The sequence below is a fragment of the Physella acuta genome, unplaced genomic scaffold (genome assembly GCF_028476545.2).
Source record: "Physella acuta isolate Inbredline_101_S28 unplaced genomic scaffold, ASM2847654v3 ptg002043l, whole genome shotgun sequence".
Lineage (NCBI taxonomy): Eukaryota > Metazoa > Mollusca > Gastropoda > Physidae > Physella > Physella acuta.
The window spans coordinates 37559-53854 of NW_026733546.1; the positions used below are offsets into that span (position 1 = coordinate 37559).

A 16296-nucleotide genomic window follows, 5' to 3' on the forward strand; every position below is an offset into this window, starting at 1 on the left:
CTGGGGGTAGCTCGTAGTGTCTGGAGTGGCTCGTAATGTTAGGGGGTGCCTCGTAATGTCGGGGGTGGCTCGTAATGTCTGGGGGTGGCTCGTAATGGCAGGGGTGGTTCGTAATGTTAGGGGTGGCGTGTAATGTCAGGGGGTGTCTTGTCTTGTTAGGGTTGGTTCGTAATGTTAAGGGATTTCTTGTCTTGTACGGCGGGAGATGAAAATATGCAACCGGTCACCATGATCTCTGTGTAAAATTAACTTAGTTACCAAGTTACTCTAAATGATCGAATTAAATAACAGGTTTAGAAGACTATTTATAACCTTCATACCTCCCCCATCCCACACAAACCTTAATAGATGTAATTTCCTGTGTGTGACACACGACGTGAAGTGTGTGACACGACGTGAACGTGTGTGGCACACGACGTGAACTGTGTGACACGGCATGAACCGTGTGACACACGACGTGAACCATGTGACACACGACGTGAACCGTGTGACACGACGTGAACGGTGGCACACGACGTGAACGGTGTGACATGACCTGTGTGTGACACACGACGTGACGTGTTGGATATGACTGTGTCATTCTGTTTATGAAATGTTGGCTGTATGTTAAAATAATGTAAGCGTATGAAATCTTGGCTGTGTAAAGAGTATAGCTTATGAAATCTTGGCTTTATATTAAAATAATGCAGGCTTATGAAATCGTGGCTGTATGTGGTGAAATCATGTAGGCTTACGAAATCTTGGCTGTATGTTAAAATCATGTAGGCTTACGAAATCTTGGCTGTATGTTAAAATAATGTAGGCTTACGAAATCTTGGCTGTATGTTAAAATCATGTAGGCTTACGAAATCTTGGCTGTATGTTAAAATAATGTAGGCTTACGAAATCTTGGCTGTATGTTAAAATCATGTAGGCTTACGAAATCTTGGCTGTATGTTAAAATAATGTAGGCTTACGAAATCTTCGCTGTATGTTAAAATAATGTAGGCTTACGAAATCTCGGCTGTATGTTAAAATCATGTAGGCTTACGAAATCTCGGCTGTATGTTAAAATCATGTAGGCTTACGAAATCTCGGCTGTATGTTAAAATCATGTAGGCTTACGAAATCTCGGCTGTATGTTAAAATCATGTAGGCTTACGAAATCTCGGCTGTATGTTAAAATCATGTAGGCTTACGAAATCTCGGCTGTATGTTAAAATCATGTAGGCTTACGAAATCTTGGCTGTATGTTAAAATCATGTAGGCTTACGAAATCTTGACTGTATGTTAAAATCATGTAGGCTTACGAAATCTCGACTGTATGTTAAAATCATGTAGGCTTACGAAATCTCGGCTGTATGTTAAAATCATGTAGGCTTACGAAATCTTGGCTGTATGTTAAAATCATGTAGGCTTACGAAATCTCGGCTGTATGTTAAAATCATGTAGGCTTACGAAATCTCGGCTGTATGTTAAAATCATGTAGGCTTACGAAATCTCGGCTGTATGTTAAAATCATGTAGGCTTACGAAATCTCGGCTGTATGTTAAAATAATGTAGGCTTACGAAATCTTGGCTGTATGTTAAAATCATGTAGGCTTACGAAATCTTGGCTGTATGTTAAAATCATGTAGGCTTACGAAATCTTGGCTGTATGTTAAAATCATGTAGGCTTACGAAATCTCGGCTGTATGTTAAAATCATGTAGGCTTACGAAATCTCGGCTGTATGTTAAAATCATGTAGGCTTACGAAATCTCGGCTGTATGTTAAAATCATGTAGGCTTACGAAATCTCGGCTGTATGTTAAAATCATGTAGGCTTACGAAATCTTCGCTGCATGTTAAAATCATGTAGGCTTACGAAATCTCGGCTGTATCTTTAAAGGATAGATGATTAACCTGGCCCGCCCACTCCTTGAGATTCTCAGACCTAACGTTAGCTGGTGCTTGTGTTTCTCAGGCTAGCTGGTCTCTGCATCCGCGTGCACGCCGATCTGAATGAAATATCTTTACACCTGGCTTGCATACAAACGTCTAATCATGTTCGCAATGCATTTATTACATAAGCGTGTTCCACTAACCTAATTATAAACACAAACATTGGTCGTGGTTTTATTATTAACACACTTGCATTTTGTGATTTTTTTTTTTGCCTCGGCCCGCCTACACCTACCTTCCAACCTTGCACACCTCCACCTCCCCCTACCCACCTCCACCCACCCATCCCTCCACCTGTGACCACGTGTGGCTGACATCAGGTGGTGCCTGGTGCAGCCAAGTGTGAAACGAGCTGTTTAAAATGTCGACACTGGCGGGAAAAGGTTTTAAGTTTACTGCTTTAGGTGGGGGAGGGGGGGGGGGTTGTCTGCTGGTGGATAAGGGGGGTGGGAAGGGTGGTATTGCTGACATCTGTTAGAAGATGGTGGATGTGTTGTGGTATTACTGACATCTGTTAGAAGATGGTGGATGTGTATGGTGTTACTGACATCTGTTAGAAAATGTATGGTGGATGTGTTGTGGTATTAGTTTACTGACATCTGTTAGAAGATGGTGGATGTATTTGGTATTACTGACATCTGTTAGAAAATGTATGGTGGATGTGTTGTGGTATTACTGACATCTGTTAGAAGATGGTGGATCTGTTGTGGTATTACTGACATCTGTTAGAAGATGGTGGATGTGTTGTGGTATTACTGACATCTGTTAGAAGATGGTGGATGTATTTGGTATTACTGACATCTGTTAGAAGATGGTGGATGTGTTGTGGTATTACTGACATCTGTTAGAAGATGGTGGATGTGTTGTGGTATTACTGACATCTGTTAGAAGATGGTGGATGTGTTGTGGTATTACTGACATATGTTAGAAGATGGTGGATGTGTTGTGGTATTACTGACATCTGTTAGAAGATGGTGGATCTGTTGTGGTATTACTGACATCTGTTAGAAGATGGTGGATGTGTTGTGGTATTACTGACATCTGTTAGAAGATGGTGGATGTATTTGGTATTACTGACATCTGTTAGAAGATGGTGGATGTGTTGTGGTATTACTGACATCTGTTAGAAGATGGTGGATGTGTTGTGGTATTACTGACATCTGTTAGAAGATGGTGGATGTGTTGTGGTATTACTGACATCTGTTAGAAGATGGTGGATGTGTTGTGGTATTACTGACATCTGTTAGAAGATGGTGGATGTGTTGTGGTATTACTGACATCTGTTAGAAGATGGTGGATGTGTTGTGGTATTGCTGACATATGTTAGAAGATGGTGAAAGTTTTACGATATTAATCTATTTTAAGATTATGGATAGATGAGTGCACATAACTCAAAGTAAACCATTAAACTCAAGTCATCTTCACACATTCTACATATTGTATAAACTTGTCATTCATTCATTCAACACAAAATTACCAATAGCTAAAGAGTCAGCCTCTCATAATAAGACAAATACTAAAGCTGCAATATTTGTCCACTAGGTGAAGGCCATCACTGGTATGGGGACCACTATAGACGTCATCCTAATCAATGGAAGTATAAATGAAGGGGACACTATAGTCCTGGCAGGTACAGAGGGTCCAATAGTCACACAAATCAGAGGTCTGCTCATGCCCCAGCCCATGAAGGAGCTTAGGGTCAAGGTGAGTACAATATGGATAACCGTTTTCACTATCATCATCTTTTTGTACAAAGTATTTCAATTTTTATTTATTTGTAGTGCGAACATGTTTTTTTTTAATTTAAATAATATAAGATTTGTATTAGGAAAGAAAATGTGCCTTAGTAGGCTTAAGTAGTTTGTTAAAGACAGTTGTTTTTATATTAGTTTTGAATGAACCCACTAACACTGTTTGTGCTGCTGTTTTCTAGAGCCAGTATGAACACCACAAGACAGTGAAGGCTGCCCAGGGTGTGAAGATCATTGCTAAAGACATGGAGAAGGCTTTAGCTGGATTACCTCTGTATGTAGCCCATGACAATGATGAGAAGGAATACTACAAGGTTTGTGAATGTTAAATTTTTTCTCTTCGCTATGTCCAGCATCTGTTTTTGTTAAAGGGAGGATGGTATAAGCCAGCTTTTGGTAGCTTGTTTGTAAAAGTGTTGGTGTGTTTTGATACTGTGCTGATAAGAATGTGATTTCTCCAACAGGAAGAGGTGGCAGCCATCTTGAAGGACACGCTAGAAGCCATCAAGGTCCAGGAGAGGGGAGTCTTTGTTCAAGCCTCCACGCTGGGATCTCTGGAAGCCCTGCTGGAATTCCTCAAGACATCAGAAATTCCTGTAAGTTTTTACATCTTTCAAACACGGCTTTAATGTGCTCTGTCGCCCTGCTAGTGCACCCATGTGTGCTGGAAACTTCTTCATTCCTGGATTTGTTCAAATTTAATTATCTATGTAACTCCCAAACAGTTTAATTTCTACGTACTGTGTTTTGGAGGGGTTTTGGACATTACCACCTTCTCCATGTTAGTTACCCGCACCGCCTTGAAAATATTCTACATTTTGTGTGTAGTGAAGAAAAGAAACAGCTGGCAGAGTATGAAATAAATCATATTTTGTACTTTCTCTAAGGAATTCTCTAACCTTACCCTTGCTGTTTTGTGGGTGGTGGTAATGGACTGAGGGGAAATTAATCTGGGGAGGGGGTTAATAACCTGCTCCTGTTGTAGGTAGGAATATCTAGTTATTCTCATGCATTATTTTTTTTTTTAAATTCATATTTCTGTGTGATTAGTGGTGTATTTTATCTTTCAGTATGCTGGTATTAGCATTGGTCCTGTACACAAGAAAGATATAATGAAGGCCTCAGTCATGCTGGAACATGATTCTCAGTAAGTGCCATGACTCTGTTCTTGTTATCTATCTATGGTTCCTTTACCCCATCTTCCAGACCACATCTCCAGGTGATGGAGACTTTCAATCCCTAACATATTCTCCTATCAAAACCTCATGATGTATCTGTCCAGTTAGTCCTGGTGATTGCCATATCCCCAGGTACGCAGTGGGGAATGGAGTGGTCTAGCAGTAGAGAGCTGGACTACTAACCCGTACGTCTCGAGTTCGAATCTGGGTTCAATTCAATAGACTGTCCCTGAGTACACCCAACTGATGAGTACCCAACTCACATTACGGAAAGTAAAGGCGGATTTGCATAGTGCTGACCACACTATCTCTTCATATGCAGAGGTCACAGAAACAAGTGAAATCTACTTCACTTGCCCTTGTCAGGTTTGAAAGTGAACTTTTGATTTTCTCCAGGTACGCAGTTATCCTGGCGTTTGACGTCAAGGTGGAGAGGGAGGCCCAGGAGATGGCCGACACACTGGGAGTGAAGATCTTCACGGCCGACATCATCTACCACCTGTTTGACGCCTTCACCAAGTACAGGGACGAGCTCAAGAGGAAGAAGCAGGAGGAGTTTCGGCACATTGCTGTCTTCCCTTGCAAGCTCCGCATCCTGCCACAGTTTATATTTAACTCTCGCGATCCTATTGTGATGGGCGTCAGCATTGAGGCTGGCTTTGTGAAGGAAGGGACGCCAATCTGTGTTCCTAGTAAAGAAGTGAGTGTTTTCATGTTTTTTCAATAGGTAATGTTTTGCTTTGAAACTAACATTCTAACTCTTTGATAAGAAATTTGCTGTTGCATAGTAAGTCGCTGCAGTCTGAAAAATAGAGGCCCTATGATGTTTTAAAGATATAAGAGAAACAGGTGGTTGCAATAAAATAGTTGCGGCCATGGATCACTTTCATGGGATGGCGTGGCCTAAGCAGTAGTTGGCTTTGCAGCTAACCTGGAATTTTCTAGTTTGAATCCATGTTCTAGTCCTGATTCCACCCAACTCTGATGGGTACTTAACTCATGTTAGGCAAAGTAAAGGCAGCTGGGTATGTACTGTGGCCAAGAAACATGAACTCTGCTTCATCTGCCCAATTGAGGATTCTTGACTTTGCTTTTATGGATAACTTTCAGCCCCAGGTTTCATTGTCAAAATGTTGTGCTATTTGTTTTCTATTTTCTGGATCGGCCCTGGTTTCAATCTGGTAGGTAGGAAAACGTGGACAGGTGTGTCTTTGTTATCTAACTATGGTGCTGATATAGGCAAATAACAAGTAGTAACTCATCTAGTCAGCTCTTGAGCAAGTGTTGTTATCTAACTATGATGCTGCTATAGGGCTGGTAAGTAGGTCACCAACCAGTTCTATGGCTCTTGCAGGTTTTAGGTTTTATTGAGCCGTAGAACTGGTTGGTGACATACTTACCAGTCCTATAGGCAAATGACAAGCAGTAACTCAACTAGGTTTCTCCTAGTCAGCTCTTGTGCAAGTGTTGTTATCTAACTATGATGCTACTATAGGGCTGGTAAGTAGGTCACCAACCAGTTCTATGGCTCTTGCGGGTTTTATTGAGCCGTAGAACTGGTTGTTGACATACTTACCAGTCCTAGAGGCAAATGACAAGCAGTAACTCATCTAGGTTTCTCCTAGTCAGCTCATGGTTTCTACCTGTCTTATGTTTGTCCTCATGTGACTTCCACCAGTTCTTTAAAGTATCACTTGTACCAGGCACTAACAAGTGGACCATGTATCCAACATGTCCGCTCTAATCCAGTGACTACTTTCAGATGTGTGAGGTCATGGTTGAATGATTGGTGACATGGGGTGTTAGAGGCTAGACCATTGTATAGAAATGTGAAGTTGTCTCTCTGACACCTCAACATGAAAATTGATGTTTTCAATAGAACATTGAGTGGCTGTATTATAGAGCAACTGTGCCAAGCTGCTGTTCTTTCAATTTTACTCCTGGGAAGGGGAGTTAAATTATTTATTTTCTATTTAAAATAATTTTTATCGACTTGGGGGTTACGGGAGTAGATAGTCCATTTAAACACCACTTCATCCACTTAGGTCCACCATTTCATCCTCCTAGGTCCACCATCCCCCGCCCCATCTAGGTCCACCTTTCCCCCCCACCCCACCTAGGTCCACCATCTCCCCCTCCCCAGGTCCACCATTCTCCCACCTCGGTCCACCCTTCTAGTTAATCCATTATCCCCCCCCCCCCCCCCCTTCTAGGTCCACCATTTCTGACCCTTTGTCTTGGCTATTCAACTCTCTCAATTTTTACCTACCAAATCACCAGGCAATCTATATTGTCTCTTGGTGAACGGTTCTTTTTTTTCATCACCCATAGTGTCTTAATTCAGTCTATTATTCTATTCTCAATGTTCTGATTTACTTATTCCTTCCACCTAATTTGTGTCTACCGGTACAAAGCACCACGTTCTTTACATGGACATGTGACTTAGTCTTGTGTGTGGTGGTGGTGGGGGGGGGGGGACTATTGGCCCTGACCGGAAAATGTCAGCCTGGCACCTATGTGGCACGAGATATAACTCTCCAGCCGGCTGAAGGCTTGACACGTGGCGTTACTGTCCAGTTCCCGCAGACAGCGCCACGTTTGGCGCGATACAGTTGTCGTGGTTTGTTGGTGCACGGTACAGTTGCCGTGGTTTGTTGGTGCACGGTACAGTTGCCGTGGTTTGTTGGTGCACGGTACAGTTGCCGTGGTTTGTTGGTGCACGGTACAGTTGCCGTGGTTTGTTGGTGCACGGTACAGTTGCCGTGGTTTGTTGGTGCACGGTACAGTTGCCGTGGTTTGTTGGTGCACGGTACAGTTGCCGTGGTTTGTTGGTGCACGGTACAGTTGCCGTGGTTTGTTGGTGCACGGTACAGTTGCCGTGGTTTGTTGGTGCACGGTACAGTTGCCGTGGTTTGTTGGTGCACGGTACAGTTGCCGTGGTTTGTTGGTGCACGGTACAGTTGCCGTGGTTTGTTGGTGCACGGTACAGTTGCCGTGGTTTGTTGGTGCACGGTACAGTTGCCGTGGTTTGTTGGTGCACGGTACAGTTGCCGTGGTTTGTTGGTGCACGGTACAGTTGCCGTGGTTTGTTGGTGCACGGTACAGTTGCCGTGGTTTGTTGGTGCACGGTACAGTTGCCGTGGTTTGTTGGTGCACGGTACAGTTGCCGTGGTTTGTTGGTGCACGGTACAGTTGCCGTGGTTTGTTGGTGCACGGTACAGTTGCCGTGGTTTGTTGGTGCACGGTACAGTTGCCGTGGTTTGTTGGTGCACGGTACAGTTGCCGTGGTTTGTTGGTGCACGGTACAGTTGCCGTGGTTTGTTGGTGCACGGTACAGTTGCCGTGGTTTGTTGGTGCACGGTACAGTTGCCGTGGTTTGTTGGTGCACGGTACAGTTGCCGTGGTTTAGGTGCGGTACAGTTACCGTGGTTTAGGTTTGCTACAGTTGCCGTGGTTTAGGTGTGGTACAGTTGCCGTGGTTTAGGTGTGGTACAGTTGCCGTTGTTTAGGTGTGGTACAGTTGCCGTGGTTTAGGTGCGGTACATTTGCCGTGGTTTAGGTTTGCTACAGTTGCCGTGGTTTAGGTGCGGTACAGTTGCCGTGGTTTATTGGCGCGGTACAGTTGCCGTGGTTTAGGTGCGGTATAGTTGCCGTGGTTTAGGTGCGGTACAGTTGCCGTGGTTTAGGTGCGGTACAGTTGCCGTGGTTTATTAGCGGTGCCCCACGCGGTGCCCAACTTCCGGTGGGTCAAACAAGGCAGCTGTCTAGCGATCACGGCTGGCGTATGGTCAGCGCCCCATGCGGTGCTGGCCAATTTGGGCTGACTTATTAGCTTGAACTTATTGGTGTGTTGGGGTGAAGGGATGGAGGATACAGAGAGAAGTCAGACAAAAACTGATACAAAAATATAAGTTTCGCCTGGTGTTTTTTTTTTACAAAAATTTAAATTAGTTGGCATTTTGCCTGTTAGTAACTTTATTTATATTAATGGCGTAAATATTCTGTGGCTATCCATGTATGGGGTCGACAACGGATAGGGGAGGGGGTGTTCGAAACGGTAGACTTTTATCGAAATTAAGCTATGAATGGGGGAGGGGGGTTCAAGTCTTTGTAAACTTTCATTTATTGAATTGAACATGAGTATGCTTAACAACAACAGCTCTACCGATAGAACAATAAGGGTATCTATCTTTATAAGTACCTATGTGGTCAGCGAGAGATGAAGGGGTCAGATAAGGGGCATGAACCTGGGCGATCCCACGAGGTACTAAAAATGCCTTTTACATTATTTACATCAACATAAAGTAATACATTTTAAACTTCTCCCCACATTATTAAAAAACAAAATACTCTGTATCAGTGTGTGTGTGGGGGGGGGGGATCTGATGTGGTGGGGGTGGGGGATCATAAAAAATAAGATCGAGCAACTTGTTTTCTTGCTAGAAAAAAACATTAATTTTCGCTACTTTCCCCCGCACACTAGGCAGTTCTTGTTTTAACGGATTTTTTTTTGTCGTCCCTGAGGTTTTTTTTTTTTCTTTTTAAAAAAAAAAAGTAACAATAATTAAAACCAGAAAGAAGGTTATAAACACTTAGATCTAGTTGTAAAAGAAGGGGAATAATAGTCAACATGAGTACAGGCCCTTGATGTACGGGTACGGTTGACCAAATCGGCGCGGCAGGAAGTGGCTATTAATAGATGTGCGTAAGACTTGCTGCGCCGTCAAATGGTAGCCACCTTCAGCCCCCTTGTACGCGCGCGAAAAGATAAACAGATGACGAGGGGGGAAGCTTGTGTTCACCAATTTATTAGGCCATTTACTACCTCGTTTCTTCCCTTCCCCCCCTTAGATCAACAGTCAGACCGGAAACGGAAAATCCTGACCATCAAAGCGTGGAGCATGACACGGCCGCCTTAAATTGTAATGATAGTTTGGACGTGTTGTAATTATTAAAACCATACGGCGGGCTGCCTTTTGGTGAGGGGAGATTAGGTCCCGTGCCGGCTGTGTTTTACGTGTTTAGGAGGGCTCCGTCAGGAGAGATCACCGGTGTCAGTAATCTGTGGAAACTGTACACGCTCATGAGTGCTCGGAAAAAAGAAACCAGTAACCAAATGCTAACCGGACCTAGATATAAGCTACACATAATGGTTTCATCACTACCTAAAAAACTGGTCATATCTATAACAAGAACCTGTCCCGTGCGTAATGGGATTTCGACCCAGGCACCCAAAATGTTGTTTTTTCACACTAGATCCTGTTAGTTGCAAGAGCTAGGTTTATTTTGACCCACTATTAACTGTCATCAGCAGTAACCATCTCAGTAATAGGTCCTTTTGTAACATAACCATACCACCCCCTGACAAGGGAGCTAAACATCCCAAATGGACAAGGGAGCTAAACATCCCCAATGGACAAGGGAGCTAACCATCCCCAATAGACAAGGGAGCTAACCATCCCCAACCAGACAAGGGAGCTAACCATCCCCAATAGACAAGAGAACAAACCATCCCAACCAGACAAGGGAGTTAACCATCCCCTTTAGACAAGGGAGCTAACCATCCCCTTTAGACAAGGGAGCTAACCATCCCCTTTAGACAAGGGAGCTAACCATCCCCAATAGACAAGAGAACAAACCATCCCAACCAGACAAGGGAGCTAACCATCCCCTTTAGACAAGGGAGCTAACCATCCCCAACCAGACAAGGGAGCTAACCATCCCCTTTAGACAAGGGAGCTAACCATCCCCAATAGACAAGAGAACAAACCATCCCAACCAGACAAGGGAGCTAACCATCCCCTTTAGACAAGGGAGCTAACCATCCCCTTTAGACAAGGGAGCTAACCATCCCCTTTAGACAAGGGAGCTAACCATCCCCTTTAGACAAGGGAGCTAACCATCCCCAATAGACAAGAGAACAAACCATCCCAACCAGACAAGGGAGCTAACCATCCCCAATAGACAAGGGAGCTAACCATCCCCAACCAGACAAGGGAGCTAACCATCCCCTTTAGACAAGGGAGCTAACCATCCCCAACCAGACAAGGGAGCTAACCATCCCCTTTAGACAAGGGAGCTAACCATCCCCTTTAGACAAGGGAGCTAACCATCCCCTTTAGACAAGAGAACAAACCATCCCAGCAGACAAGGAAGTTACCATCTGACCAGACAGGGAAAGCAACCAGCCCACAGTTTGGCAATGTGTTTGCAGACTTGACTAACAGTTCCATGTTGAAGGACAAGCTGTTTTCTCCCAGTAGCTGTTGTCTGCTAAATGTTGTTTGTGTTTGACCAGCCAATGGAAGAACTCTGCCCCCCCCTCCCACCCCCCATGTGTTGTCATCCAATGAAACTTAGCGTAGGACACCAGGCAAGTTGGATGTTCTCTCCCAGCTGGCCAGCGTGTTGGTCAGTTTCAAACCTGCTCCACATTTTCATTTCAGTCACCACACATATATGCACATAATACAATTAGGACATTTTCTAAATGCACTTTACCATCAAAGGATACAGGCTGAATTTTTGTTGTAAATCTGTGTTCATTGATTGAATACACATGCATATTGCAGTTAGACAAAATGTCACAAGTACTTCACCATTATAGCATGACTGGTTTCCTCTACTACTGAATTATTTTAGAAAGGGATGGGTGTGGGCGGGCCAATAAAGCTCATGATTGCTAAACTGAAAAGTCCCAAGATCAACTGTCAGGCAAAATGTGGCTCAATATCTTGGGAACAGCAACCCATCTAGGAGAGAAAGCTCTTTAAAGAACTGCTTCATTGTAGTGTGTTCTTTGAATGACAACGGCTGGGAAGCAAAAATAGAAAAGAAAAACCAGGCTGAAATTGAAGTCAATGGACCAAATGGCCCATAAAGTGTTGACACATAAAAACTTAAATATGTTGGAGGAAATTGTGGCCAATATAAAAATTAGGAACAAAGAAGAAAAAGATTCATTATAGAGATACTTTTTAGTTTTATTAATAAAGGTTTTGGAAAGTTTACTTGATGATTAGCCATTGTCATTAGTACCCCAATACTAAGCCTGTTGATAAATAAGATTTATTTCATACAGATTAAAAATGTGAGACTCTCCCAAAATCTGTAGAACTTGTTTAGTGATGTGAGGAATATTGTCTGTGATGTTATCCCTTGTTTGGAAATATTTTTTTCATGGTTGATTTGTGTGACTAACTTAAGAAGTATTTTTGTGTTTAGTTTGTAGAGTTGGGTAGAGTGACCAGCATAGAAGCTAACCACAAACCTGTGGACATAGCCAAACAAGGACAGGACGTCTGCATCAAGATCACACCCATACCAGGGGAGGCACCCAAAATGTATGGCCGACACTTTGACGAGACAGATATGCTTGTCAGCAAGGTAAGTACTTTCTGTAACTGGTCTTTGAGAAAAGTCTTGTCAGTCACACTTGCACATCTGTGGTCAGTCACACTTGAACACCTGTGGTCAGCCACACTTGAACACCTGTGGTCAGCCACACTTGAACACCTGTGGTCAGTCACACTTGAACACCTGTGGTCAGTCACACTTAAACACCTGTGGTCAGTCACACTAGCACACCTGTGGTCAGTCACACTAGCACACCTGTGGTCAGTCACACTAGCACACCTGTGGTCAGTCACACTTGCACACCTGTGATCAGTCACACTTGCACACCTGTGGTCAGCCACACTTGCGGTCAACTGCTGACATTAAGTCTTGAGTTCAGATCTAGGATTCTCTAGTATATCCCTTAGTCTACCAAGCTCTGATGGGTACCTAACTCACATTTGGGAAAGTTAATGTACTGACCACACTATCCCTTTATATGTCACAGAAAAACATGAACTCTACATTATCTACCCTATAGACCATTACATCCAGAAGATTTACTTCATTAAATAACGTTATAAGAAGTATAATCATAATTGATATTAAAAAAATTGTTTGATTTCCTGGTTCAGATTTCCAGACAATCCATAGACGCAGTCAAGGACCACTTCAGAGAGGAAATGTCCAAACAGGACTGGAGGCTGATGGTGGAGCTGAAGAAACAGTTTGAGATTTTATGATGGGCTGTTTGTGTTTACATGAGCTGAACCTGTTTTAATCCTCGGAGTTTTACCATGTCTGACAAACCTAGGTGTAGTCAAATTTGTTTTTGTTTTTTTTAATGGTTGACTCATGGCCATGTTGATTGCTGTGGCCAAAATAAGAATTTTTAACCATGTGTGAGTTTTTGGCCACCAAAAAAAAAAAAAATGAATTTTGATGAATGACAGTTAAATTTTGTTGTGGTGGTCTAAAAAATATTTTTTCCACTGGTTGTTGTTGATTTACATAGTGTGATGTCTGAGTGACCAGTGGGCATTTTGGTGTGTTTTGTTTTGTGGCTGGTCAGTGTAGTGTGAGTGTTGCATGCTTGTGTGGGGGCGGAGGATGTCGTTGGTCAAAGGTGCTCTACTGCATTAGAGGAGATTGTTCCTAGCTTTAACCCCACATTAAGTTTCTGGCTCCAGAGTTTTAGGCTCTCTCTGGCTCCAGAGTTTTAGGCTCTCTCTGGCTCCAGAGTTTTAGGCTCTCTCTGGCTCCAGAGTTTTAGGCTCTCTCTGGCTCCAGAGTTTTAGGCTCTCTCTGGCTCCAGAGTTTTAGGCTCTCTCTGGCTCCAGAGTTTTAGGCTCTCTCTGGCTCCAGAGTTTTAGGCTCTCTCTGGCTCCAGAGTTTTAGGCTCTCTCTGGCTCCAGAGTTTTAGGCTCTCTCTGGCTCCAGAGTTTTAGGCTCTCTCTGGCTCCAGAGTTTTAGGCTCTCTCTGGCTCCAGAGTTTTAGGCTCTCTCTGGCTCCAGAGTTTTAGGCTCTCTCTGGCTCCAGAGTTTTAGGCTCTCTCTGGCTCCAGAGTTTTAGGCTCTCTCTGGCTCCAGAGTTTTAGGCTCTCTCTGGCTCCAGAGTTTTAGGCTCTCTCTGGCTCCAGAGTTTTAGGCTCTCTCTGGCTCCAGAGTTTTAGGCTCTCTCTGGCTCCAGAGTTTTAGGCTCTCTCTGGCTCCAGAGTTTTAGGCTCTCTCTGGCTCCAGAGTTTTAGGCTCTCTCTGGCTCCAGAGTTTTAGGCTCTCTCTGGCTCCAGAGTTTTAGGCTCTCTCTGGCTCCAGAGTTTTAGGCTCCTCTCTGTGGCTCCACAAGTTTAGGTTCTTGGCTCTCTGTGGCTCCAGAGTTTTAGGCTCCTGGCTCTATATGACTCTATAGTTTTAACTTGACAAAAACTAAGGCTTAACATTTTTAAATGTGCCTTTGTGAATCCACAAATTTTCTCTAATTTTATTTTGTTGACCATTTTTTATTTTAAAACTATAATGATATAGAAACTAACTTAGATAAGTCAAGGTTTGAATCTAATGGAAAGACTGATCAGTGCTGCTCTTAGACAAAATGTGCTGTATTAAATCTTAAGTCATTTATCCTATTCTTTAATATCATGATAATTATATGAATGCTATAATTTTGTGATGATTTCATGTCTTGCCAACAACATCCACCTTACTGACAAATGGACTGACATCCACAATGGCACAAATCTTATCAATAGGGATAGCTTAGCTGTAATTAGATTACACCCACACACCATCATTATAACATTAGTTATGAAATAAGTGACAGAATATAAAACATGTCTTATCATTAAATAACACAACTGAAAGTACTTTATATATAATATATATTTTTAAAAGGAGAGTTTGAATACGTCTCAGTGGATGTTGAGGAAAGTAAGAAAAATAGTTTTATTGTGTATGCTGTTGAACTAATGAAAATAAGACATGTATTCCTTGCTAAAGTTTTGGTGTAGTGTAACAAGGTATGGGTTAGGGTTTGGTTAAGGTCTGACGTGCAGTATAGATGGAGGGCCTGTATATATATATCGTCTTGTGTATGGCTTCTCTGGATACAATGTTGACTTGTGGAAATTAAAACAATGGCGTCTTTCTTCTTGCAACAATGCAACAGGAACGTGTTGTTTTGTTTTTTATCTGTACGTGGTTCTTCTGTTTGTAACATCCTTTAAGACAATGGGAGGGGTAGACGGGCAGGTCTAGATAAAAACAACAGCCGTGTTTTAGAAAGGGGGGGGGGGGTCAGGTAGCCAGTAGCACTGAGGAAAATACCTTAAATGTAGATTTCAAAATTTGACGATTCTTCAGTCTTTACTTCAGTGGTTTGGGGAAACGCTGCCTCCTATTCAGTTTCCCGTTTTACTGTGTATGTGGTAATCAGTGATAACACGTTTAAAAAAATACTTGGGTCTTCTTGTAATGTGTTAGTAACATGTTCTGAAGTGTGTATTCAAAATACATCAATCGTGAAAACATTGGAAATAATACCCCCCCCCCCCCCCCATACACATCCCTAGATAAAATTCGTGATAAATCAACTTGCATAGCTGGGCCAATGAGATGGGTAATTTCAGATGAGCACAACTTATCAACTCCAAAATTTCACCAACATTGCCAAACACCACCTTTTGTTTAAAGACCCGAGTATTTGACTTCTGTTGATTGGTTGTGTCTACAACCCTACGGTTCATAGAAAGGGTCCCCAGCCCGTTGTTGTTCTTCAACCAAGAATTCAATACAAACCTCTTACTGGGGTTTTCAATAGTATTACTTGGAGGGGAGGGTCACTTATTTGTTGATTCAAAAGTATACTTGGGAATGATTTGCATTTTCTGAATATTTAATCATTAAAAGTATTAAATTCCATGCAAATATGTATTTACGACTTTTTTTTTCCCTTTGACTTTTTACAAACATGAATATATATAGAGATAGGCAGGCTACATATGCATTCTATATTAAAATCCTCTGTAGAGGTAGGTATACAGATGTATACATAGGCATTAAGTATAGCCTACAGCCATCTATCAGTTACAAACAACTACATCAACAAAGGCATGACACTGCCCTACAATCTACTAACCGTGTCGCCCCCCCCCCCCCCCCCCCCCCCCCCCACCGCGTACCTATCCCACAATGTCAAGTCTAGACGTCTTACGGAATGGAACTTTTTATTTTGTTCCAAGTTTTTTTTTCTCTCTCCATACCTAAACATGTGGCGTATCATGTTAATGACCATGACATCCCCCCCAACCCCTCTCCTTTCATTCGAGAACATGATAAACTACTGTACCCGCCCCGCTTCGTCTGCGATGCCTAAGTGCCTGACGATCGTCATGCATCAGTGAGCCCGCGATAGTGTCGCATGCTCAAGAGGAGAGGGGGGGGATTCATGTAATTCCCGCCAGTTTATGTATAGCCGCCATTTATGTTTCTATTTGCACCCCCCCCCCCCCCCCTCCCACACACACACGTTTTTTTTCTTTAATGCGTCATTGGAAAAACGAACATCAGAACTTGTTAGAGTGAATTTAAAATTCGATATCTTGTAACACCCCCC

The 16296-nt window shown here is 42.9% G+C and overlaps 1 protein-coding gene across 2 annotated transcripts in view; it reads left to right on the top strand.

Moving 5' to 3' along the window:
* LOC131931838 (eukaryotic translation initiation factor 5B) overlaps positions 1–13319 on the top strand; it is a 33980-nt gene extending 20661 nt beyond the window's left edge. For both annotated transcript variants that reach the window (XM_059288704.1, XM_059288705.1), the window contains exons 19-25: positions 3464–3625; positions 3855–3986; positions 4137–4268; positions 4743–4819; positions 5247–5550; positions 12075–12236; positions 12821–13319. In XM_059288704.1, coding sequence (XP_059144687.1) covers positions 3464–3625; positions 3855–3986; positions 4137–4268; positions 4743–4819; positions 5247–5550; positions 12075–12236; positions 12821–12928 — 1077 coding nt within the window. In that variant the 3' untranslated portion in view covers positions 12929–13319. The remainder of the gene's footprint in view (positions 1–3463; positions 3626–3854; positions 3987–4136; positions 4269–4742; positions 4820–5246; positions 5551–12074; positions 12237–12820) is intronic.
* The last annotated feature ends 2977 nt before the right edge of the window (positions 13320–16296 follow it).